Here is a 27,431-nt window from a genome sequence, read left to right as displayed (position 1 = left end):
AAGCATGACAGGAAAATACTGCACAATAAATATTATTGTTTAAAACATTTTAGAAATTTATTCAAATGGTGCTTAATAATAAATGTTTCTAATTGACCAATATGAAATTTTTGCAACAAAGTGCTTCAAGTTCAATTTTTTTTTTCAAGGACTAGAGAATAAAAGAAAACAGAAAGAAAAAACTCCAAAATATTATTAAAAGGATATTTCTTTTATAGCAGAAATAAGTTAAGCTAAACAGACATAATTATAATTGGACTAAATAAAGATAAATTAACTGATGTAAACTTCTGCAAATAAATGTTATAATTACAACTGTTGTCTGGAGCAACAATTTTGCTGATATTTTTCTGATTTAAAATTGTTCACAATTTTTATCAAAGTTTGTTATAGAGATTCTAATTTGACTTAGTGAGTTTTTTTTTTTTGACTTAATAACTTTTTAAGGACTCGCAATAAAATTTTGAGTTTTGTAAAGATGGCATGTAACACAAGTTGTTTTTTTAACAATGCTAATTTTGCATTACTAGTTTTTTACTCAATAATAGCAAATGTTATAATATAATAAATATAAAATAATAGCAATAATAGCAATATAAAATAATAGCAAATAATAGCATGTGCAAATGTTGATAAAAAAAGTTAAAAAAAAACTTAACATTGCATCTCATTTGCTTATTAAAAAAAAAAACCTGCAAAAAACTAATTAAAAAAAAATTTGTTACATGAAGAAAAAGAAATTCAAAGAATTTCTTTTTCAGCTAAAAGTGAAGAATTTTTCTTTTCATATTTTAGCCTTGTTCTGCAATGGTTATGTTTTTCTACTATGGTTACTATGGTTATGTTTTATTTATCAATTACTTCAATCATTATCATGTCTTTTTAATTTTTAATTCAAATGTTCAGTTTAAAATAAAAGGTAGTTTAATGTAACTAAAATTTTTTTTTCAAATCAGTGCTTTTTTTAAATATTAAAATATTAAAAAAAGAAAAACAATTATTATTATAGAACCCATTTTCCCCTGAAATTCTAAAAAAAAAACAAAAGAAAAAAACAAAAAAAAAACTTAACTTTTAAGAAAAATTTAAAATAAATTTCAAAATTGTGTTCAGTTATAACCCTATTAGCTCTATCAAATGGATAACAGTTGCTTTTTTAGACTCTAAGCAAAACAGCAATGAATTTTTTGAAATATGACTGCAGTTAAGTTTGGAACAAAAAAGTTCTTTTGCAATTTGTTTTATGTTATATAAGACTATTCTTTTAAAATAAATTTAACAAAGAACTTGTCATTTACAATAAACATGTTTTAGTTTTAACTAAATACTTTTTAATATCTTCTCTTGATTCAATCATGAAAAGTAAGTTAAATGAAAAAATAGTTAAAAATAAAGAATATAAAATAAAGAAATAGTTCTTCCTTTAAATAGTTAAAAAAAAAACACATACACACAATATCAATCTTCCCTTTCTTTACTTATCTATTTTCAATTGTTTTTAAATTATGTTGTCTTGACAACATTTTCATTGAAGATTTCTATGATCAATTTTAGAGATTTTTATACTATCCAAAAAATTAAAAGTTGATCTTAAGTTTTTGAGATAACATTTTTTAAATGTTACTCTTATTTGCTGTTTTTGAAATACTCTTTTGAAAATATTTTTTATGTTAACTTTTTTAACAGTTAAATTTTGCAACCTAATTAAAAAAACTTTAGCCCTAGCTAATAACATGCGCTAATAGTGTGGTCAAAATTGCCAGGACTTCTGTTAGCTACTATTCTAAAGTATTATTTATTGAGATTTTAGCCGACTGTTACAAGTTCTATATTACTTTTTCATGTTTTGAGTGTAGATATTTTTTGAGTATAGTTGATATTTTTTAAGTATATTTTTGTATCACTTCTTTAAAATTGTGAGAAAGCAACTCAAATTTTATCATAAAACTTTAAACCCTGAAATGTGACCCACCAATCAAACAAAAGTTTATGCAAGATTTTTCTGTTTGTTTTGTGAATATTTTGCATATAAAATCATTTTGATCATGTGTTAGTGATTATCATATTTATTAATTTGTTATTTGTATTAAGTTTTATTTTTTTTATACCATTGTTTTTATTTTAATGAAATCAAATGTTTTTTCAATAGTGAAAGTGAAAGTGATGAAACATCAAGTGATGATGAAAGTGATGAATATGTTTTAAGTGAAGATGAAGAAGATGTTGAAGATACTTTAGATGCAGAGGAGAAATATGGTGATTCTAACCATAAGGAAGAGCTTGAACAACTTCAAAGAGATAGTACATTTTTTATTTTTTGAAATCTTGTTGTAACTTTCTGTTTGTCTTTTTTTTCATTATTGTTTTATAGAATTTTTATATTTATCAATGCAATATTTCAATATTTTAATTATTGATAATTAAAAGATTTTAATTCCAATAAAAATAAGGCCTTATTTTTCTTCTTTTTTTTAATTATTTTTTCATATTTTAGTCTCAATTTTTCTTATTTTTGTCTCAATTATTCAAGTCTATTTTTCTTTTTTTCAGTCACTTTTAATTAAGGTGGTCCTCCACTAATAAAAGCTTATTTTTTATAAAAGTTTTCAATTTTTTTTTGAGCTTATTTTATTCCTTCATCACTTGTAAATAGTCTCTGAAAATTTGAATTAAAAGCAAACTCTTTACAAACAGATATAGGGTGTTATATTTAGGTAACAAAAAAATTAATCCTTAGAAACTCTGATAGCAACCATATTTTGACTTATTTTTAAGTCAATAACAAGTCAAATATCTTTTTTATTTGTTAAAAATTGATGTGAATATATAACCTCATTTTGGTTATGCACAGCTTTAAGTTATAAGTTAAAAAAATAGGCTGTAATAGCTTGAAAAAGTAAAAAGTGCTGTGAATTCAACTGATTGATTTTGTTTGGATGTTTGTTTTTATTGTAAATCCATTTGAAATTATATTTAATTTATGGCCAAGGGGAATAAGAAGATTTATAGCAGGAAGTGAAAAAGAACAAATCAACATCTTCACAATCCTATCAAATCTTTCATATACACAAGCGATACTAACAAAACAAAGAAAAAGCTGTTGTTGAAAATGATGTATCAAATACTGTTGATGATGTTAACTATTTTTCTTCTGACACAGAAAGTAAATCTGCATAATCAGGTGTAGAGAATACAAATCTTGAGAAATCTGTAAAAGTATTAGTACTATCATGGAATGATTCTTTTCTTGCTTGAACGTGTTTAGTATTACTAACAGTTGCTATTATTGTCACAAACTAGGTTCTATCAAGCAAGCATATTCTGATGCAGCTAGTGAAAGCATGCTATTTCCCAACACAAAAATGTGTTACCGTTGATGAAACCTGGCAAACCCAAGGATATTTCTCCCTTAATACAATATAGGAGTAGTAGCAACAATCATTGATAAAAAATGTGTTGATGTTGAAATACTCTCGAAATTTTGCCATGAATGTTTCTCTTGTGAAACTAAAAAGTCAACTCCAGAATATTCAAAATGATTTTCAAATCATCAATGCCACATTAACTATGTTAGTTCTTCAGGTGCTATGGAATCTGCTGGGGCAGTCAAGATATCCAATCGTTCAACCGAAAAAAATAACTTGAATTATAATAAATATTTAGGAGATGGCGATACCTCCTCCTTTGAAGATGTAATAGATAGTGACCCTTACAAAGATTTGAATATTAGGATCACAAAATTGAAATGTGTTGGTCATGTTCAGAAAAGAATGAGAACTAGACTTTGTAAGGTTGTTAAAGCTTACAACGAAATAAAAACACCACTCCATAGCAAAGGAAAGTTAACAAAATCTGTAATCAATTTTATGCAGAACTTCTATGACCTAGTCATAAGAAACAATCTTGACAATTTGTATGCTATGAAAAAAACTGCTCAAGCTGTTTTGTTTCCTGTACAGATTTTGACGACAATCTGTAAAGTAAATGTCAACACTGCATGTGCCCGAATGGCTTTCTGTTGCAGTCTTCAACATTTTGAAACCAACTTTTACTGAATATCTTCAGATGATTTACTTTAAAAATGTCTTCACGGTAAGACATAAAATGCCAACAAGACACTCAATCTGATTATTTGGAGACATCCAAAAAATATTTTAGTTGCTAGAACGGTCTTAGAGTCTGGAGTCATTTAAGCTGTTATTGAATTTAATGGAGGTACACATGGCATCCTCTATGTGCTAACTAAGTTTCAACTAACAGGATAAGTTACATCCATGAAACTCAATAAAAAGAAAAAAGAAACTATAAAGCGGTCTTTTCAAAACTTGACTGACAGTGTCAAAAAGAGAAGTAAACAATTTAGAGCAATTAAAAAGATAGTGGAAACAACTAAGAACAATCAAAAAGGGTTATTTAGAAAAAGATAATGAAGAAAAAAAGTTAAAATATATTCCTGGAGGGTTTTAATAAGTATTTTTTGAACTTTTTATTATGGTTTTATTCTTTCATTTCATATATTTGTTATTTTCTGAGAATAAAATTTTGTCTCTATTAAAAATCTTTGAAACATGTTAACTTCGGACTAGAATTTAAGCTTTTGGTCAAATTTTTTTTGTTGATTTCTCTCCTGTATTTAAAAAGAATTCATATGAGAAAAGGGTATTCATAATAAAAGGAAAGTATTTTTTTATGAGATAAACATTGGCCATTCATCAACCAATTTTTTCATGCTTGTTTCAAATATTGTAACTTTTTATATACTGTGAATATTAAAATATCCTTCCCTCATCTGTTTTAATATACTTTAATAAATATACACAACAGTTTTTAGCTGGAAATAACAAGTATATTGATTGCTAGCTTGTCACCAAAAATTACTAGTTTTTTCATTTATTGTTTTAAATTATTGCGCAATCGAGGCTTTTTTTTTTTTAAAGATGATTTTTGTAAATACTTTATAGGACCACATTTTTGGTAAAAAAATTAAATCAATAACCCTTTGCAATCAAATGTTAGCCTTTGCTGTGGAAGACCACCATAAGTCTTTTTCATTTTTTTAAATTTAAAATGAGTTAAATTTGAATAAAATAAATAAGATTTTTACTTTTCTTTTTTCAGGTGAACTTCCTATAAATGAGTTGATAAAATTATATGGTAGCTCAAACAACGTTGATGACACAAAAGCAGCACAATCAGATATTGATAGTGACTCAAATGAAGAGAAGGATATTGAAAAAGGTTGAAATAGATGTAGAAAATTTTTTTGTGTATAATTTACAGTGTGATAAACAGGGTGTCTGCCAGATCAGGGAAAAAAGGGAAAAGTCAGGGAATTCAGATATCTCCTTGGATTGGTTTGACAAAGTTCTAACTGATTTTTTTTATATTAGGAGAATAGCAAATAAATCTTTTTTTCTTTTTTCTTTTCAATGTCTAGACAAAAATATTTATATGATTATTTTTTATTTATGTATTTTTATACATCAACCAAAAAAAGAAAACATAAACAAATAAAAAACGATAGTTTAAATAATTTTAATTAAACATTGAAAACTAATTAAAAGATTTTTTTAAGTTCTCCTAATATAAGAAATTTCAGTTAGAACCTTGTCAAACCATTGCAACAATCTGCAAAAAAATTAGGGAATAGTCAAAGAAATTAGGTTAAACTTTGGAAAAATCAGGAAGAAATCAGGGCAAATGATCAAACTTATGTAACTTATGTAAGTTTTATATTGTACACGTAATATAAAATTTTATTAAGCAGATAGTTTTATGAACTTCTCTTGATATTTTAAATGTGGGTTGTATTAATGTTTACATTTGCAATTAAAGAGGATTTTTCCAAAAGAACTCAAGTCTATGTTTTCTGGAATTGAGCTTGAATAACTTTAAATTAAATCAGGGAAAACAGCTAGTGGGTCAGGGAAATCCACCTTAAAATATTGGCAGACACCCTTGTAAATGAACTTCAAATTTGTCTAAAAGTCACATTAATAATTACAATTTAAAATTTCACCCTTAGAATTATTTTATCCAATTATGAGAGGATTATTACAGCTAATCATGAGGTTGTAATATCTTATTAATGAGAGTCCCTACAAATGGTGTGTTCATTTCAAAAAAATGTTTAAAAAAAATTGAGCCTAATTTATTCAATTAAAACTAAATTTCAATTAAAGAACAAATGTATAAAATCAAGAAAAATAAAATTAGCCATTTTATTAGAAGTTTGCTTTCTACTACATTGACAAGAAAATACTAACACAATACAAAGGGCGAATTAACTCAAGTTTACCAGTTTGCGAAATTTTTTCAGAAAAAACAACAAATTTACAGAAACAAAATCAACAAAGTTCTTTCATAAGACTCTTACAACTATTAAGTTTTAATTATTATTTGTATAAAACATGCTAATCCAAGTAAGGGGTAATTCCATGTCAAATGACCCAGAAATTTTAAATAAAATGTCACCATATATATCAGGTTTTACTGATTTTTATACAGTTGAGAGTACCTAATAAAGTATAAATTCCTGTAAAATTTCAGTCTCTAGCTCCAAGAAGATCCTGAAATATGACCATTTTATTTTTTACATTCTGTCAGAATGGTAACGTTTATTAGAGGTTTCAAGTCACATAACTTGATAAATATTTGATCTTTTTACTTAAAAATTTGTACCTGGTGACAACTCCAATGAAATGATCAGAAATGTGAAAAATTATCATTAAGTACTGGTATTTATCAATTTAAATAAATTTAGGCAATTTTTTATATACCTGATTTTGATGCTAATGAAAACCATGTGGCCTTGATGATATCAAAAATAAAATTCATTATATATTTTTTGATCTTTTAGAAAACATAAGGATTTTGATCTGCAACTATATGAATTTTTATATACAAGGAGCACAAAATAGGGCACAGTCCCCACATTTTTGTAGCAGATTAATGCGATTGATTTTTCACTACCTTCCAGATAAGCTAGAGCTCTGAAACTTTTGGAATTTGTATAGTCCTAATAAATGTGTGTTAAAATATTGCATTTTTAATGAAATATTTTAACACACGTTTATCAGGATTACAAAAGTTTGATAGAAAACCAAATGGAATAAAATAGTTCATATTTATTCCATTTGGTTTTTGATCGATCTATATTCAACTCATGTTTAAGAATTTTGATTTGCAAGCATACAGATTGAGAACAGTTATCGTTTTAAAATAATGATTTTAACATTTTATAATTTTAAACCTTTGAATTTAATAAAGTTGATATTTTTTAATGTTAAAATGTTAACAGCAAGTTGTTTAATTAACTAGAATCCAACAGTAGAAAAACAACATTCTGCCATAACATTACATCAATAAAAAAGAAATTTATCATCTTTTAAAGTCATTATTTTAATTGATATTTGCTAATTCTAAAATGTTACCATCAAGTTGTTTTATTAAATAAGAACTATTAACAGTAACAAAAAACATCCTGTCATTGCACTAGTCTAGAAAAACGAATTAATTCATCATTAACATTTTTAACATAAACAAGTTAATTACAATTAAACAACCTTGTTAAAGACAAAAAAAATTATATTTTACATTCATAAGATATTAAAATTTACATTCCAAAAAATATTATCATCAATTTAACCCAGAATCTATAGACATTAGCTTTAAAAGAACAAGTGAAGATTTAATATAACATGCATTTTGACCGTTGATGCATCTTTTTTTTTGTATTTTATTTCGTAAATAAATAAAACAGAGCAAGTACAAAAAAAAATTACTGAAGACATGATTTTCAAAGTTAAGAAAAAATTAGGAAAGTAAGTGGGGCTTGGTGACCAGAGCAGATGATCCTGGTGCCCTGACCCCAATGGACATCTGCTCTGGAAACAATTTTAACACACATTTATTAGGACTAGACAAATGCTGAAATTTTTAGAGCTCCAGTTTTTCTAAAAGATTGTGAAAAATCTATTACACTACAAATAAGTGAGGCACATAACTAACTAGGTTATTTTTATCAGCATCGCTTTAAAACATGATGATTGCTAATTTTTATAGTCCTTTACCCAGGGCTATAAAAATTAGCACAATTCATGATTGCTTAATTCGACCCTAGTACATATATAATGTTCTATAAATGTATAATTCTTTTATTTTCAAAACTAAACAATTATATGTAAAATATAAATTTAAGTCAATTATGTACATTAAAAAATTACCCTTACATTAGTTATATACCCAAGTTGCACTAATAAAATCTAAAAATCAAAAATATTATATTTTTACTTTTTTTACATTTTTTAAGAAATTTGTTTTTATTATTGTTTTTGCCATTTTAGTCTCATGCTGAGTTCTTTGAAATACTTTTTTTATTTTTATTCTTTAAAAAATTTAGTATTTAACATCGCTGTAAAAATTTTCACACTGACAATTAGCATAACAAATTTATTTGAATTATTCGTCACAGAAAAAAATTAGGCCTAAATGTTTTTTTTTTTATTAAATAAATTTATATGAACATACCATGTATTGGATGCATCCCTGGATGAATCCCTTTAAAAGCTGAAGCAGAAAAAGGCCTTTTTTTATTTTGTAATATTGAGATATCTAATATGGTGGTTCTTATAAGTAAAAAAATTTAAAAACGTAAAAAAAAAAAAAAAAAGTTTTCTCCTATCTCCCTAAATTTGTTCTGTGTAACTTAAGTCTTAAAAAAATAGAAGTTGTATAAAAGTTTTAAAAAATAATCATTTTATATTAAAAAATGTGTTTGAAAGACAATACTAAAAATATGAACATTTTTTTCAAATTAAAAAATAATAGTTTATAAATATACATTAAATATTAGCAGTTTAAATATCACCTTTGTTGTTATTTTTTTTTTATTTTGTTTAGTTTATTCTTGTCATTTTAAAATTTTTTGTTTTAATTTTATTTATGTAGACAAAGTTCCTTTAAGTGCATTGATTGAAGATTCTGTTACAGTAAGTTATTTGTATTTTATAAAGTCTATGTATCATAATAAAAATCAAGTTAACTTTTAAAGTTGTCTTTTAAAGTTAGTTTTTATTGATTTTAGTTTTCTAATGATTTCTTTTTATTTTGATTTATAACCTTTCATTAAAATTATGTTATAGGAAGATTCAGACAAAGCTGGTGTTCCTAACAAAGAACTGAATGATGCTGCTGCTACTGCTGAAAGTCTGCAACCAAAAGGTTTCACCCTGTCGACAACTCAAGTAATTTTTTTACATTAAGTAGCAAAATGCTGAATTTTATATTTTTGCAGAGATCAGAAAAATAAAAAATCTTATTTTCTAAAATTTAGAAAATAGAAACTTTATGACAGCATTTTAAAAAATGTTCTGCAGTTTTAATAAGCCCATATATTTTTAATAAACTTATTATTTTTGACTACTTCACTATTGGTATTATCTCTGTATGTTTTTATTATCTTCTGTATGTTTTTAATATCTCTGTAGGTAAAAACTAGTGTTCCGTTTCTTTTAAAACATTCCTTGAGGGAATATCAACATATTGGTCTTGACTGGCTTGTGACAATGTATTCAAAACAGCTTAATGGAATTTTAGCAGATGAAATGGGTCTTGGAAAAACTATTCAGACAATCGCGCTTCTTGCACATTTAGCCTGTGAAGAGGGCTGTTGGGGACCACATTTAATCATTGTACCAACAAGTGTTATGTTAAACTGGGAACTTGAATTAAAAAAATGGTGTCCTGGTTTTAAAATATTAACTTATTTTGGAACACAAAAAGAAAGAAAAATTAAACGTGCTGTAAGTTGGTTCTATTTTAAAATTTTCTGTTGTTGAAATTATTAGGTATTTGTATTTTGCTTACATAGTTAAGTGCTCACAATTTTTCAGGATCAAAAGAGAGGAAAACACTTTTTTTTTCAATAAGGGATATATCTTAAACGCCTTTAAAACAATGTTTAAAACAATCACAAAGTGATAATTTAGGAACTAGTTTTTTTTTTTAAACTTTTAAGCAACACAAAACACTAAAATACTATCTTTTAAATTATATAGATATAATTTTATCAAAATATATCATATACTAAAGTATATAATATATTTTAATATATGTAAAAAAAAATATTTGCATAAAATATAATGCTGTGTAATGTAGGGATGGTGCAAGCCAAATGCATTTCATGTATGTATCACATCTTATAAGTTGGTTATTCAAGATCACCAAGCTTTTAAAAGACGCAAATGGAAATATATTATTCTTGACGAAGTATGCTCTTTTTGTTTATAATTAACTGTTATATTTTTATTTAATGTAACTTTTAAATAATGATTAAATACTAAGTTATTTGTTTATTAATATTGTTTATCATGGCAAAGTAGTCTTTCCTTAAATTTAACAAAAAGTTTTTATCTTTAGGCTCAAAACATTAAAAATTTTAAATCACAACGCTGGCAAACCTTATTAAATTTTAATAGCCACCGCAGACTTTTACTTACTGGAACTCCTCTTCAAAACAGTCTTATGGAGTTGTGGTCACTTATGCATTTTTTAATGCCAAATATTTTTGAATCTCATCAAGATTTTAAAGAGTGGTTTTCGAATCCACTTACTGGAATGATTGAGGGAAGTCGAGAATATAGTGAAGGAATTATTAAGAGATTACACACAGTGAGTTTTTTAAAATTTATTGTTGTTTATTGTAAAAAATTTTGTCATTAACTAATTTGTTCAATTTTTAAAGAATTTGCAGTTGTATTATTTTGTTAGCACTTCCTTAGTTACTTACATTGGATTTGAAATAATTTGTTTTGTTATTTAGAAACATTTAATTTTTTATTTTAAGCAGTGATTGTAACTGTACTAGTAGGTTGGTAGTTAGATTGGTGAAGTGCTTGACCAGTCAGTATAATGAAGTCAAGTGATTTTAATGAGATGTCATGTTTTAAAAAGTTTGCCAATTTAATAGTGAATCTTTATTTTTAAAACTTTTAAATCTTAGTATTTTATACATGCTAGGACATGCTGGCTCCTAAAAGCCTATATGATTTTTTAAATAAATGATACAAGTTCATCTTTTTCAGTAGCTACATAAGAAAAACAAAAAAATTTAACTTTGTTTAATAAAAAAACTAAACTATAAATACTTAAACTGAAAGATAAAATGCAGTTTTGAAGTAGATTATTTACATAAACATAAAGGGCTCATATTCAGGGATTACTGCATTGCATGCAGTGCCAGCATACTTGTGTATATCAATATTATTTTACGCCATAGTAAGCTCTCGCTTAAGGTAATGTAAATCATGTGCATCATATTTTTAGAAATATATTAGTGTTATAACAGTCCCTAACAGTTTTGAAAATAACTTATAACAGTAAATATGTATTTAATTAATTTTATCTATGGTTTTTTTTTTTTAGATTTGCTTTTAAATAAGATTGTAAAAATGTTAGTGCTAGTTAAATGATTATAATTTATGAGCAGTTAAACTTAAATAACTTTTATTAATAATGTAAATAGTTTTAATAATTAGTATTAACTTATTCAATAGTTATAACATTTAAATAATAAAAAATTTTTTTTAGGTGTTGCGGCCATTTCTTTTAAGACGCCTAAAGTCAGAAGTTGAACTCCAGATGCCAAAGAAATACGAACATGTTGTAATGTGTCGTTTATCTAAAAGACAGCGCTTTCTTTATGATGAGTTCATGGGAAGAACAAAGTAATAAAGATTTTAAACATTTTTCTTATAAATTCAATCAGTTTATTTTATTATTTCTATTTTGTGCTTATTTAAGTTAACATTAATATAAATAATATAAAATTAATATTAGTAAAACTGATTACTGTAAAAAGTAAAATTTTTACAGTTATCAGGTACATTACTCACAATTGTGCTGGTTTGTTTTACCTCATTATGTTAACAGAAATTATAGAGATTTTTTGATATGTAAGGTAATTCTGTTTTACAGTAAAGGCAAGCAATAATTCAAATTTTTTGTTTTACAGCAAATAATAGTTTTTTTTAAAAAAAAATATTCAAATCACTTTTTTTAAAATTCAAATTTTATGCTTTTAAATTTCACTGATATTTCAAATGGTTGAAACTCATGTACAACTTGTTACTTTACACATTATTATGATAACCATATACAGTTATGTGTAAATATACAGTTATGTGTAAATATACAGTTTGTGTAAATATACAGTTATGTGTAAATATACAGTTATGTGTAAATATACAGTTATGTGTAAATATACAGTTATGTGTAAATATACAGTTTGTGTAAATATACAGTTATGTGTAAATATACAGTTATGTGTAAATATACAGTTATGTGTAAATATACAGTTATGTGTAAATATACAGTTATGTGTAAATATACAGTTATGTGTAAATATACAATTAAGTGTAATTATACAGTTTGTGTAGGTCAGGTTCATTATATTGTTCCTTTTTATTAAATTATTTCAGAGTGTTATGTCATGTCCTGATCATTGCCTAATACTTATCCTATTTTAGGAGAGGTAAGGTGGGTTATCCTATATTAGGGGAGGTAAGGTGGGTTATCCTATATTAGGGGAGGTAAGGTGGGTTATCCTATATTAAGGGAGGTAAGGTTCTTTAGCTGAAGTAAAAGCAACATACTAAGTAGAAGAAAATTTTTTATGTAAAACCAGTGTGTAAGGGTAGGAGGAGCTTGTAAAATACTGTGGTAATATTGCAGTAAAAATACTGATTCCTGATCTGCAAGATAGGTTAATCCTAAAAAGAGTATTTTGCTATAAAAAATTGATTTATCTTTTATATTATTCAAGAAAATATGGAGAAAAAAAAAATCAAAAATTACATTATAGAAACTTATCTAAACCTTTAAATGTAGCCCAGGCATTGAGAGTTTTTTTTAAAAAAAGATTTTAAGTTTTGTATTTTTTTTTAGAACGAAGGAAACAATAGCTGCAGGCAATTTCTTAAGTGTTATCAATATTCTTATGCAACTTAGAAAGGTATCATCATTAATTTTTTTAAAAACTAATATATATATATATATATATACACACACACACACACACACACACACACACACACACACACACACACACACACACACACACACACACACTACTGTCTGAAAAATTGTGGACACCCTTGAATTTTGTAAAAATGGTTACTGATCTAACTGATCTAAGGATTTCATTAATCAATGCATACAATATTGAACACAAAACACAGTAATAATACAGTTAAGTAAAGTCCATATATAAAAAAACATCAATTAGTAGTCTATTGAATAGCCTTTGGCCCTGATATAGGCTTTAAGCCTATCAGTCATTGACAATGCTAATTTTTCAAAAAAATTAAGTGATAGTTCATGATTCCAAACTCTAATAATTCTGGCCTTGAGTTCAGTGGTATTACTAAAAGTGTGTCCAAACCTTCCTTTTTAATAGTGACCAGATATTTTCAATTGGGTTCAAGTCAGCAGACTGAGGGGGCCAATCCAAAGTCTGCCAACCTTTACCCTTAATAAAGTCTTGAACCACCTTAGCCCTATGGCAGGGTGCACCATCATCTTGAAGCCAAAACTCCTGATTAGCCCCAAAAAGAAGTCTGGGTGACCTACTGACCTGACCCTCTAACACTTTCAAGTACCACCTTGCATTGCAAGTCTCATCAGGCTCCAGAAAACGAATACATTCAGCCCCTCCAGCTGAAAATGCTCCCCACATCATTACAGCACCAGGATGCTTTACAGTGGGCATCATAAGTTTAAACCTTTCCCCAGTTTTTCTCATCAACCTAATTATCCCACTGTCATTCTTAATGCAGATTCTGGTCTCGTCTGTGAATAACACGTTTCTCCAAAAGTCTGCATTCTTCCCCATGAACTTCTTTGCAAAAGCCAGTCGTAGATTCTGGTGTCTGTCAGTCAGCAGGGGCTTTCTGTGGGCTATATGTGACACCAATCCTATGCTGATTAAATTCTCATGAATAGTTGAGGTGGCTGCATTGATTCCTTTGCTCCGAAGTTCCTGTTGTAAGCATTTGCTTGACTTTGTGGGAGATCTTCATACCATAAGCTACAGCACTCGCAAATCTCGTTTTGACAAGATATGTTTTCTCCCACAGTCTCTCCTGGAGGAATCCAATGAGCCATCTTCTTTGTATTTCTAAAACAGAAATCAAAGCAGAGTCATTGAACACTTGCATTCTGCTAGCATCTACCAAAGTTTTTAAAAATGTCAAAATATTTGTACAAATTTTTAAAAAACCAAGGTAACAGTATACATAAACAATGCAAGAACACGTAATGTGATTGTTTTGGTTGAGTTTTTTTTGGCACGAAGTGATGAGAAACATAATTTTTGCGTAGTTTCCACAATTTTTCCGACAGTATTGTATACATATATATATTTGCACAAACGTATACACACAATACTTTAAAAATGAATTTTTTATTTATCTGCAAGAAAGTTTTTAGTTAAACCTTACTTCTTGGATAACATATATTATGTTTGATAATACATAAAGTTTATGAACTTAACAACTCTCTTGTAAATTTACAATTGTATATAAGTTTAAAAGTGTGACCCTCTTGGCTATGGGATGGGGAAAGTGATCATTGGAGAAAAAATTACGGTTCAAATTTTAACTGCCATCATTTAAACAATGGTAGCAAAAATACATTTTTCAAGACTGAAAAAATGTTCAATAAGGTAACCAGCATTTCTGACAGAGTTTGTCAAACTTTATTTTGTTTTTAATTGGGGTGCGGTCTTTGTTTTTATTAAAACTAATAAACAATCAAGAATTGCTTCAGATAAATCTACAAGATTGGAAATTTTTCAAAGATTATTGAACTCAATTTTTTAAAATTCTTGATCAATATAATTAAACAAAAATTCTTTTGTATCACTACACTGAAACTTTGTCACTGAAACTTGTCTTTGTTTTTATTAAAACTAATAAACAATCAAGAATTGCTTCAGATAAATCTACAAGATTGGAAATTTTTCAAAGATTATTGAACTCAATTTTTTAAAATTCTTGATCAATATAATTAAACAAAAATTCTTTTGTATCACTACACTGAAACTTTGTCCAAATCATTCAATGGCTAATCTTAATACCATTGTTCTCATTTAATCTCAACTATATGATTTATCAGTATTTATATTAATGAAATACAAACAACTGTTTTTTTTTGCATCTTTGAAGCACTTGTACCAACAACCATTTTATTCGACTATGTTAGCACTGTCATATTTTCAATGTATTTTTTTCAGGCAGCATTTCTTTTGCTTTTCTGCTATTTCAGCTCCACTTTTTTTCTCTCGTAGATTCGCATTGACTGACCTAATCTTCAATCTTACACAGGTGATTGACTTATGTTAGACTAACCCCAGTTGCTTTAATATACTTGCCACTGACCAACTATTCGTTTCTGACCAGTGACCTTACCTGAGGCCAACAATGTACCATTAGCGCATCAATGTATTCTATTATTAACATAAGTATTTTCTTATTGAAGTTTGACATTGTTTTCCTTAGCTAAACAATGTATTGGCTAATTTTTAATTTTTTTGTTTATTTTAAACTTTGTTTTTATTTATTATAAACATTTGTATTTTAGGTTTGCAATCATCCTGATTTATTTGAGCTACGACCAACAGTCTCACCATTTGTCATGGAGCCAATAAACTATAGCACTGCTTCTTTAGTTGATAAAGTTTTTATTAAAGATCCACTCGAGTTTATTGACATAAGATCTTGGAACTTTTGCCTGATTGACTTAGAAATGGGTTTGGGTGCATATCAAGCTTGTCGATCATCTGAACTTAAGGTACATAAAAAACTTATTGAAGATGTTACTCCGTCTACCACCATTCTAACAGAAGACACAAATGCTTTATCTACGATGCAAGAAGAAGTTTGTGTTAGTTCGCTTTTCAATAACCTTGATACTCCATCAAGATTATCAAACCCAACAAATATAACAGAAACTAATAGAAGTTATTTAGATATTATTGATTTTTCTCAAACAACTGCTGGGTGCGCCTCTATTGGTAAGCTGGTTTAAATATGTTATATTTTAATCCAGAGTTATATAAATAGGAATCCTGTGCATAGTTTTGAATAGTTTAGTATTTTTGTAAATGAACTCTTGAAAGAAGTGTTATTACAAAACAGTCTTTTGTTTCTAATACAAGTTAAATAAGTTAGCTTTGACGGTGCACAAAAGACTTGAAAAAATATGTCGTTTCCTGATTTAATTGGCTTTTAATTAGTGAAAAAAAAAATTTTTTTTTTGAAATTATGTTGTTGAAAAAATCACCTGTGTCAATTTTTATTTGACATTTTGTTAATTTTTTTTAACATTAAAAGATTTTTTTAATTAATGAAAACTTTGAATTTTTTGCTGGAAAAATAAAACATTAAACAAAGTGTAAAAAAGAAGTGTATTAAAAACTTTGTTTGCTATTATTTATATTACTATTTTATCAATATACCACTATTTTAGGTGATATTCTAACTAGGCAGGTAGAAGAATCATTAGATGTCTGTGATGTTGATATTGTTAATATTGATAATGATTCATATTATTCCGATATTTATTATTCCCCTGCTGCAAAAAAGCGCAAAGTTGAAACTACTAATAAAAAGAAAGCGTTCAAAGACTATGTTACAGATTCTACCTCTCCTTTTTATTTGGTATGAATCTTCTTTATTTATTTTATTTGTATGAATCTTCATTATTTATTTTATTTGGTATGAATCTTCTTTATTTATTTTATTTGGTATGAATCTTCTTTATTTATTTTATTTAGTATGAATCTTCTTTATTTATTTTATTTGTATGAATCTTCAGTATTTATTTTATTTGTATGAATCTTCATTATTTATTTTATTTGTATGAATCTTCATTATTTATTTTATTTGGTATTAATCTTCATTATTTATTTTATTTGTATGAATCTTCATTATTTATTTTATTTGGTATGAATCTTCTTTATTTATTTTATTTGGTATGAATCTTCTTTATTTATTTTATTTGGTATGAATCTTCATTATTTATTTTATTTGGTATGAATCTTCTTTATTTATTTTATTTGGTATGAATCTTCTTTATTTACTTTATTTGGTATGAATCTTCTTTATTTATTTTATTTGGTATGAATCTTCATTATTTATTTTATTTGGTATGAATCTTCATTATTTATTTTATCTGGTATGAATCTTCATTATTTTAGGAGATTTGTATTCCTTATTTTAAATATGAAAATTTATAATTTTCATTTTTAAATTTATATTTTATTGATTTTTTTTTCTTTATGTTTTTTCATAAATGCTTTGTTGTTACAATTAGGAACACATTAAACAAAAGGCTGACAGTATGTTAGCATCTCGACTTCAAGGTTTAGCTCGAATAAATGAGCGACACTGCTCCTCGTATCCATTATATGGTGTGGATTTACGTGCTAAGTTAAATATTGTGGAAACAGGAAAAGTTTTTTATCGCCCAGATGGTGTTCACTGCGAGTGTGAAACATTAAAATATATGATAAAATCACCAAAAAAACGAATCAAAGAACTTCAATCAATTATAGAAAGGTATTTAAATGAAACATCATTATGTATTGAAAATCAAGAATAATATAAACTATTGTAAGTAATATAAATTATCATAAATATATAATCAACCCTTGGAATTAGGAAAAATAAGGTCGGAAATAAATTGCTGATCTCAAACTGTTAGAGGTCGGCAAAAAAATTGACACAAAGAGGTTACCATAAAACATGGAAGTGAGGTCAGCAATTTTTTGCCAACTTCAAACACTTTCAGGTTGGCATTGCTAAATGCTGACCCTAATTCCGAGGGTTGTTTATTGTTTATTGACTAATTATTAGTTATAATTTTTTTTTCAGTTATCTCAGTTATTATAATTGTATTTTTTGTTAAATTTTTATTTTTTTTTGTGTAGGTTTGCATTGTTTGTTCATCCAGTTTTATCTTCACCAATTCAATATCATGTATGTAATCCTGCGCCTTCAAAAGTTCAACATGTTAAAAATCTTATTAATGATGTATCATTATTAGTTGGAAACAAATTTTCTTTAATCTACCCTTTAAAAACAATGTCTTTAATCCAATTTCCAGAAACTAGGCTGGTTCAATATGACTGTGGTATGTTTTTTCAGATTAAGTTTTCATTTTAATTACTCATAAGTTTTAAAATGTTCAATTCGTTCACTTAATTACTTTATATGCTCTACTAATGACAACAATTATTTTGAAAAATAACTTTTTTCATTGTTTATACGCTCTACTAACGACAAAAGTAGTTTTGAAAGACATTTACCAATAGATACTTTGGTTACTTCACTGATGACAGCACTTTATAACTGTTTTATCTTAACAGATACAACTCCATAACTTTGTTTATATGTTTTTGGACTTTTTTCTTTTTCTAAACTAGATTGTTACATTTTTTTGTAATATTAAGTATGTTTATTCAGGCAAACTTCAAGCACTAAACGATTTGCTGCGACATCTAAAGATTGGAAAACATAGGTATTATATTAATAGTCGAGACTTTCAAAACAAAATATAATATTTTTAATTCAGTTTAAAATATGAAATAAAATTTCTAAACAATAAATAAAGTTGTATTTCTAAAAAAATGACATTTACACAATAATTATTAATTTTAACTTTTTTCTGATCATGATTATTATATATAAATAAAAACATGTTTAAATTAAAAAAAAATAACAGTATATAAAAAAGATATTTATAAATATCTCAATTGCTATTGTGATGGTTTTTATAATTTCTGTTACTTTTCCATTATATAAAATTAAAAATTGATTCAATTTTTTTTTTCTTTTTACAGAGTGTTGATCTTTACTCAAATGACAAAAATGCTAGATGTTTTAGAAAGGTTTTTAAATTATCATGGATATATATATTTACGACTTGATGGGACAACAAAAGTTGAGCAAAGACAGGTAAAATTTTATTTTTTTATTAAGCTATAAAAATTAAAATTTCAAGTCTTATTAATTTTTAAATGAAATTGTAATGAGTTTAAGTTATAAGCTCTTTTTGAAATATTTAATTATGTATCTGTAGATTTTAATGGAGCGTTTTAATCAAGACAATAAAATATTTATTTTCATTCTTTCAACTCGAAGTGGGGGCTTGGGTATAAACTTAACCGGAGCTGACACAGTGGTTTTTTATGACAGTGATTGGAATCCAACAATGGATGCTCAAGCCCAGGATAGATGTCATCGTATTGGTCAGACTAGAGACGTTCATATATACAGGTAATAAAATTAGTACTTTTGATTTTTTCTTTAATAAAACTTTTATTCCAAATAAATTAAGTTTTTAATGTTTTTTTTATTTTTAGATTAATATCTTTTATTTTTAGATTATTTTTTTATCTTTAGATTAATATCTGAACGAACTGTTGAAGAGAACATCTTAAAAAAAGCTCAACAAAAACGCTTACTTGGAAATATTGCAATTGAAGGGGGGAACTTCAACACAGCATTCTTTAAACAAGAGTCTGTACAAGAACTTTTTAATACAAATTCTGCTAATAATTCCGAATCATTTCAGTTATCTAATAGAAAAGATGATCAATCAGTAGATGCTGCTCAAACAAATAGTTCTTATGAGCAAGTAATGCTATTGAATGTTTTTAAATTCATGTATATATGTATATATTTATTTTAATGTTCATAGTTAGTAATATATACTATATTACATAAAAAATAAGTTTTTCAAAAAATATTACCAGTTATTTCTTAGCTAAAAATAAATAATCTTTATGAGCTTATCGTTGATATTTTAGTTGTTTTTTTTTTTTATGTGGATTGGAATTAATACTTTTCGTCTTGTTTGATTAATATATGTATTTTTAGTTTTTTTTTTTTTTTTTTTTTTTGCATTATATTTAGTAGTATTAGTAGTAAGTATTTTTCATTGAATCAGTAAAAAATTTTATTTTCATAGCAATTTGCTATTAATATTCCTATTAAAACAAGAAAGAAATTAATCCATGTTCATGTAAATTCCTTCAGATAAATTTTTTGTCTTTTAATTTTGATATGATAATCTTGACAGCATTGCAATTTATTTGGCATTGCTAAAGAAATCATTGCGATGCAAATAAAATATACAAAAAAAACCCTTAGTTTTATATTATTTATTCAATATTTTTAATTTTTTTTTTCAGTTTTCCATTTCTCATTCTTTTTCATCAAATATTAAAAAAACATCTAAATAATATTTAGCAAGTACTAAGTACAGCTTTTACTAAGTTTTTGATTTACTTATTTTATCTATTTATGGCTTCACATTATATTATATTATATTATATCACCTTTGATTTCACATTTTATTATCATCTATGACTTCACAATATTCTATATATTTTACCAAATTAAAAAAATATATAAAGTCAAGTTATAGATTAATATTTTTTTAGGTATTGGGAGCTGCAGAAGAAGAGGAAGATGCAGTTGCTGCTCAAAAAGCAAAAGCTGAACAAGAACTCGAAATGGTAGAATTTACTGAAAATGCAAACAATGAAACAAACGAAAAGGTATTTTTAAGTAGTTGAGTAATAAAAAATTCTTTTATTTATTTTTCTATTTCTTTTATTTATTTAGAATAAATTGTAATTTTTTAATTATTTGCTGACTTGAACTGATACTGCAAAAAATTTTGGTTTATAATCAAGATTTTAATTAAAAGTTTTATTTAAACTATTTAATTGTTTTATTTAAATGAAATTATCATTGCCATGATAATTTCACCATTTTGAAATCAAAAGTTTTGTGTGTTGTTAAATCATTTTTTTTTTTTTTAATGTGTTATTTAGAGTTCAAGTGGGTTGTCTAAAGTTGAAAAAGATCTTTTAGAGTTAGAGTCTCAGGTAAATTTCTTTATGTAATTGTTATGATTTTTTAAGCAAATGTTAATTTTATATAATTTAAAATTTTAAACAAATGTTAACTTATTGTTATGATTCTAAACAAGTGTTATAATTGTTTGTTATAATATGTTGTTGTCGTTGTTGTCTTGTTTATCAGGTGTCTTTGGTTTAGTGAGAAATAATCTACAGAAACAATCATACCATAGCATGTTTTCAATCGTGTCATGTTTCAATTTTTCTCTGTATCACATTTTTATTAATCTTTTAATGATTTTTAGGTTTGAAATCTAGGCATTTAAAACAATATTATTTCTTTAAATTAACAACAGATTTTAAAATATGTTGTCAAACTAAAATTGACAGCAAGTTTTAAACTGGCATTTAGGTACTTTTATATAATTAGCAAGGTAAACATTTTGTTCTTTTTTTTTTTTTTTTTTTTTGCCAGATAAAAATTTATCACAGAATCTGATTTAGAGAATTTTTCTGTAATTATACACCTCTTTAGTTTAAAGAATGAATGAATTAGTTCATTCATTCTTTAGACTAAATTAGTTATTTGTAAATTAGTTATTTGTAAACTAGTTAACTAAAAAGAGACTTTTATTTGACTAGTTTACAATAACCTTTTTTTGTTTATTTTTGATAACTGCTTATATTGGTTGATTTATTTATCATTTTCTTCAATGCATAAAAAACAAGTTAGCATAGTAAAAATAAATTTGCTAACGCATTCAATAAAGTAGATCATAAACTACTTATTGCCAAAATAAAAACTTTCAACAAAGTGTTGTACAATTATCCAGTGATGATCCATTACCCAAAACAAGTAACTAAATTGTAAATGCAATTAAAGTCCTAAAGAATCACAACTTTTGATGGGTTGGAAAGTATTATTTAGTTGGAGAAGTATAATTTATTTAGTTAATTGTTCAGAGTGTTGTGATCAAGTAAATATAAGAGAAATTTTTTTTTGTTAAAATAGGGTTGGGACAAATTAACTTTCTCTAAGCCATTAATTTCTAAGCCATTGACTTGTTGTAACAAAAAAGTACTTGATATTGGCATGTTTGTTGCCATCATTAGTTTTAATGATGTTATAAATAGCTTTAAATTTGAATATGTCATGCAGAAGTTTTTTTGAAAAATGAATCAAAGCTTAACACATCGCTCAATAAGTTCGTAGGATAGCTAATAAAACAACAACATTTTGACATAATTTGATTTTATTCATCAATATAGTCTCCTTTTAAGGCGATACAGTCATTCCAGCGCTTCTCTAACTTTTCGATACCATGTTTGTAGAACGATTTATCTTTTCCTTCAAAATATGCTTCAGTTTCGGCGATGACCTCCTCATTCGATCCAAATCTCTTTCCCTGGAGCATCCTTTTGAGATCTGAGAACAGCCAATAATCGCTGGGGGCCAAATCAGGCGAGTATGGTGGATGGGGCAACAATTCGAAGTGTAATTCATTCATTTTTACCATTGTTTTCATTGACTTGTGACACAGTGCATTGTCTTGATGAAAGAGAATTTCTTTCTTCTTCATGTGCGGTCGCTTTTCGTCAATTACAGCCTTCAATCGTTCCAATAATGCCATGTAATATTCGCTGTTGATCGTTTTACCTTTCTCAAGATAATCAATGAACAATATACCATGGCTATCCCAAAATATGGAGGCCATAACCTTGCCAGCAGAAGTTTGAGCCTTTGGGCGGCTTTCACCCGCTGGTGTCCACTCAGCCGACTGTCGATTTGACTCAGGAGTGAAATGGTGGATCCATGTTTCATCCATTGTGACGTAGCGACGCAAAAAATCCTTTTTATCTCGGTGAAATAGTGCCAGACATGCTTCAGAATCATCGATTCGTTGTTGTTTTTGGTCCGGTGTTAGCAAACGCGGCACCCATTTCGAACAAAGCTTTCTCATACCCAAATGTTCGTGTAATATTGTAAACACACTGCCTTCTGATATCTTTATGGCCTCGGCAATCTCCTTCAATTTCAATTTGCGGTCGGATAAGACGATTTTATGGATTTTTTTGATGTTTTCCTCAGTAACTGCCGAATTTGGGCGACCGGAGCGTTCAGCATCATCGGTGTTTGTACAACCACGTTTAAAGTCAGCAAACCGCTTTTCAACCATTTGCCTCGATGGAGAGGAGTCCAAATAACACTTATCAAGCCATTGTTTGGTCTGCACCGTGTTTTTTCCCATCAAAAAGCAATGCTTAATGAGCACACGAAATTCTGATTTTTCCATTTTTTTCAATTCACAAAAGTTGATTCAATCGTTCACACACTAACTTGGTAAATAATGGTCCGATTGTCATGAAACTTTGACAGATATCGTTTGAAGGTTGGTACTTTCTAAAAACAATACGGATTCGGTATTTGTGTTGCCATCTATATGTCATCCTACGGACTTATTGAGCGATGTGTTAAGAATGATTTTTATACCACTCCATTACCTATTTGGAATAGTGGGTTGATCTCAGATTTGACCAAAATAAAGCTGGTTGTTTGTACTTTTTTTAATTAGAAAAAGTAATTTTTCCAATCATTTAGTCACATAGATCTGATATTGAAAATTTTTTTTTATTAAAGAAGAGCTTTTAATACGCAACTACTAATAGTCTGCCCTAAAAGGAACTTGAGAGCAAACTTTGTATCTTTGTAATAAACCTTAATTTGTCACTCATAACGATTTATCTGATAATTGTATTGATTGCCTAAAAGCATTGTGTATTCTTTTTTTTGTAATATGCTTTCAAATTTTTCTTATTTTTCTTAGACAAGAAAAGATTAGCTAGATTTATCTAGTCAACTTTTTTGAAACTTTCATTACTTTACATTTTTTTAATTTAATTTCATGCTTCAATTTTTTGTCCATTTAACTAGTTTATTATAATCATCTTTTAATAATTCTCAATTTTTTTTTTGGTTTTTAATTAAGAAAGTTAACTTACTGTTATTTTCAAATAGCTTGCAGGTACTGAGAACTAATTCAGTCATTAATAAATAAATTGAATAGAAGTGGTGATAAACTTCGCCTTGTGATACACCACTTAATTCTGGAAGCCATTCAGATGCTTCATTATTAATTACAACTCTTTGTTGTCTGTTTGAGAGAAAGTTATGTAGCTAATTTGTAAATACTTTGTTGAAAGTTTTTATTTTGGCAATAAGTAGTTTATGATCTACTTTATTGAATGCGTTAGCAAATTCAAGGTAAACCACTAAAGCAAAAAGTCTACTGCTCAAAGCTTATTAGTTGTCTATTGCTCAAAGCTTACTGGTTATCTATTGATTTCAGAAAAATTATGATTATTGATTTACCTGTAGTGAATCCATATTGTTCTTTAGCAATTATATTCTAATAATTATAACAATTACTTAGTTATGTAAATTTAAGTAAATTATTATGTCATCTTTTATTAGTTTTTGCATTACTTTACTTATAACCAATGATGAGTTTGTCATCATCGGTTATTAGTTTCTTTTCTCATATCATATCTGTGTATAAAAAATCATAATATACTTAGTTGAAAAGAAAAAAATTTAATTGTATAAAGGTACCATAAGAACAATAGTATATGTGAAATAAGATCGAAATATACTTAAAAAATAACAGCAAGTATTTTTCAAATTTATATAAACTAATAATTTAATCTATAAGATATAAATAAAGTTAAATAATAAGATATACAGTAATACATAATAAGCAATAAGATGCACAGTAAGTAATAAGCAATAAGATGCACAGTAAGTTATAGATAGTGTTAATTAAATAGCTAATGATTATTTTAATAAACTATAACAAATGTAAATTTAAGTCTATTTTTTATACTTAGTTTAGCAAAGTATGTATTAAGTATAGTTTAATATAAAGTGTATTTTCATATGATGTTGATGTTTTTGTTTTGTTTATAACTTGGCTTTCTGTAATTTTATAATAAAATGTTTATATTGTAATATTTGCTTTTTATAAACTTTTTTATTTACTTATTCTACTTTTAGCTACGGCCAATCGAGTTATTAGCATTAAAATTTGTCGAAAGTTCTGAAATGTACACAGTTAACGATGAAGTTATTGAAACAGAAAAAAAATTAGAACAGGCAAAAAAAGACTGGGAACTTGATCATTTGCGTTCAATAAAAGAAGCAGAAGAGCAACGGAATGCTGAACAAGAAGATGAAATGTTGTTTACTTATGTACGGGATTCAACCTATTCCAAGGTGAATGAAGAGGGTAATATTGACGTTGTTAAAATTAATGATGAAGATTCTTTAAGTCCTCAAGAGAAGCTTCGTAAACGAGTTCTTCCATTAATTAGCAAGTTAGGAGACAATAATATTGAAAAAATTAAAAAAACTGCTGCAGATGCAGTTAGAGCAAAGAATGATAATTCTTTTAAAAATAAAAATAAAAGGAAAACTTCTAAACCTTCTAAAAATGCAAACACTGAATCGGAGTTAAGTATATCCAATAGTAAAATTAATGTTACAACAAGCTCTTTGGTTACCAGCAAAGCTTTAAAACTAAAAAACAAAGATGAAAAATACTCAAAAAATAGACTATCTACAGAAATGAATACATTTTCTAAACTAGAAACTTTAGCAACAAATGATACACAAAGAACAAAACCAAACGATTCTAATATATCCCCTAAAATCGAAACTGTAACATTACGAGACTTTATTTCAACAACACTTCCCAATAAAATTCATATCAATAAAAGTAATTCTGAGATAACAAAAACTCCTCAATTTGCATCTCAATTAATTATTCAAACAAATGGTACAAGCTCAGCTAGCAGCACATGTTCATTATCTTCTCCTGTTTCTGATATTGGAGAAATTAGACGAAGCTCTCGAACACCTCGCCCTAAATTTATTGATAATGATTGGTTTTTGTTTAGCTAAATCTTTTAAAATTTTCATACCAAATTTGTGATTATCATTGTTGTAATATTTTTGTGATAAAAAACGTTATTTATACATAAATTGTGTTGTTTCTTTATTTATGGATGGCAACAAGGAGCTTCTTGTCTTTTCCATTCAGGATGTGCTTTATCTTTCTATTATTATTGTTGTTGTTGTTATTGCTGTTGTTATTGTTGTTGTTATTTTTGTTTTTATTTAGCCTTTTGCCATTCATTAATTAAGAAATAGCACATATTTATTGCACACTGAATTATGGAGATGAGAAGCTGCTTGTCAGAAACATAATCACTTGTTTGAATGTTTTATTACAAATAGTATGCTTGTTATATAAGTGTATAATTTAATATTAAGGCCAGATTTTAATATTAAATTAATGTTGATATTTAAAAAAGTTCATAGATACATTATAAATGATTTTTTAACGTATCTTTGAACTTTATAACTAAAAAATATTTCTGAAAATTTTTTAACATAAAAGTTTAAAATTTAAACTTTTGACTTGAAAATAATATTTTTATAATAAGATTAATAAGTGGGTATGTGTCTCATGTGTCTCGTATGTGTCTCTTTGCCTGTTTAAAAAAAGAAAGTCCTACCTCATTAAAAAAAGAAAAAGTACCAAAAATAGCCTGATCAAAATTATGACTTTTTTTAACGGTTTGATCAGTTTCCATAATATGGTAATTTTTAAAGCTAAATATGTCTTGAAAACGTTGATTTACTGAATTTATGTTATTACTGGATTTAATATTTGGTTAAGCTGTTTTTTGATCAGGACCATGTATTTTATTATGATTTTAAATTACAATTAATAGTATTTAATATTACAGATATTAAATACTATTAATTGTGACTAACCCCAATTAAATAAGAAGTTTTATCAGCTTTATCCTATATAAGTTAGCTAATTAGCTTTATTATAAGTGACTTGCCTTCCCCATGACTAAGTGCCATTATTATGGCTAATTTCATTAAAATTACCATTATCATGGCTAATTTTCAACTTTTTATATATTTACTTAAAAATAAGCGAATAAAGAGCTGAATAAAATATAAAAATGGTTATTAAAAAAAGGTATATTTCTCACAAAAAAAAGTTAATGTTTTTTAAATTTATATCTTTATATGTATATTTTTTGCTTTTTGTGTATGTATTATAAAAATACACATTAAATATTTAAAATATTTATTTTAATATTAATTATAAAATTATTTTTTTAAAGGAATACATTGATGAATACACAGGATCACCCATGCCAGTATGTTTATTTTGGTAGCTGATATATTCTTAATTAAAAAGAAAAACGGTTTATAGTTTTAATGTAGATATATGTATAATTTAAATATTCACTATAAAGGAAAATAGTAACAGTTTTTGTAAATAAAAAAAAATGTTAAAAATTTAAGTATTATAGGAAAGCTTTAGTTTTTATTATTTTGTAAAGAACCTAATAAATTGTTACTAATGCATGCAATAATATAGTATAACATATTAAAGGGATCACAAACCTCAGAGACATGTTG

General features: G+C 26.5%; 1 protein-coding gene across 8 annotated transcripts in view; it reads left to right on the top strand.

The window, feature by feature from the left end:
• LOC100205469 (helicase domino) overlaps positions 1 to 27,431 on the top strand; it is a 63,704-nt gene that overhangs the window by 11,298 nt on the left and 24,975 nt on the right. For all 8 annotated transcript variants that reach the window (XM_065807812.1, XM_065807816.1, XM_065807811.1 and 5 more), the window contains exons 6-26: positions 2,150 to 2,301; positions 5,119 to 5,238; positions 8,950 to 8,990; positions 9,144 to 9,245; positions 9,489 to 9,803; positions 10,159 to 10,269; positions 10,420 to 10,671; positions 11,590 to 11,726; positions 12,946 to 13,012; positions 15,640 to 16,072; positions 16,528 to 16,718; positions 17,374 to 17,618; positions 17,990 to 18,192; positions 18,525 to 18,579; positions 18,902 to 19,016; positions 19,141 to 19,337; positions 19,464 to 19,698; positions 20,507 to 20,623; positions 20,903 to 20,956; positions 24,981 to 25,199; positions 27,131 to 27,166. In XM_065807812.1, the coding sequence (XP_065663884.1) occupies positions 2,150 to 2,301; positions 5,119 to 5,238; positions 8,950 to 8,990; positions 9,144 to 9,245; positions 9,489 to 9,803; positions 10,159 to 10,269; positions 10,420 to 10,671; positions 11,590 to 11,726; positions 12,946 to 13,012; positions 15,640 to 16,072; positions 16,528 to 16,718; positions 17,374 to 17,618; positions 17,990 to 18,192; positions 18,525 to 18,579; positions 18,902 to 19,016; positions 19,141 to 19,337; positions 19,464 to 19,698; positions 20,507 to 20,623; positions 20,903 to 20,956; positions 24,981 to 25,199; positions 27,131 to 27,166 (3,397 nt within the window). The remainder of the gene's footprint in view (positions 1 to 2,149; positions 2,302 to 5,118; positions 5,239 to 8,949; positions 8,991 to 9,143; positions 9,246 to 9,488; positions 9,804 to 10,158; positions 10,270 to 10,419; positions 10,672 to 11,589; positions 11,727 to 12,945; positions 13,013 to 15,639; positions 16,073 to 16,527; positions 16,719 to 17,373; positions 17,619 to 17,989; positions 18,193 to 18,524; positions 18,580 to 18,901; positions 19,017 to 19,140; positions 19,338 to 19,463; positions 19,699 to 20,506; positions 20,624 to 20,902; positions 20,957 to 24,980; positions 25,200 to 27,130; positions 27,167 to 27,431) is intronic.

The sequence above is a fragment of the Hydra vulgaris genome, chromosome 10 (assembly GCF_038396675.1).
Source record: "Hydra vulgaris chromosome 10, alternate assembly HydraT2T_AEP".
NCBI lineage: Eukaryota > Metazoa > Cnidaria > Hydrozoa > Anthoathecata > Hydridae > Hydra > Hydra vulgaris.
Note: the sequence above shows the minus strand (reverse complement) of the source record. Positions and strands in the feature narration are given on the sequence as shown.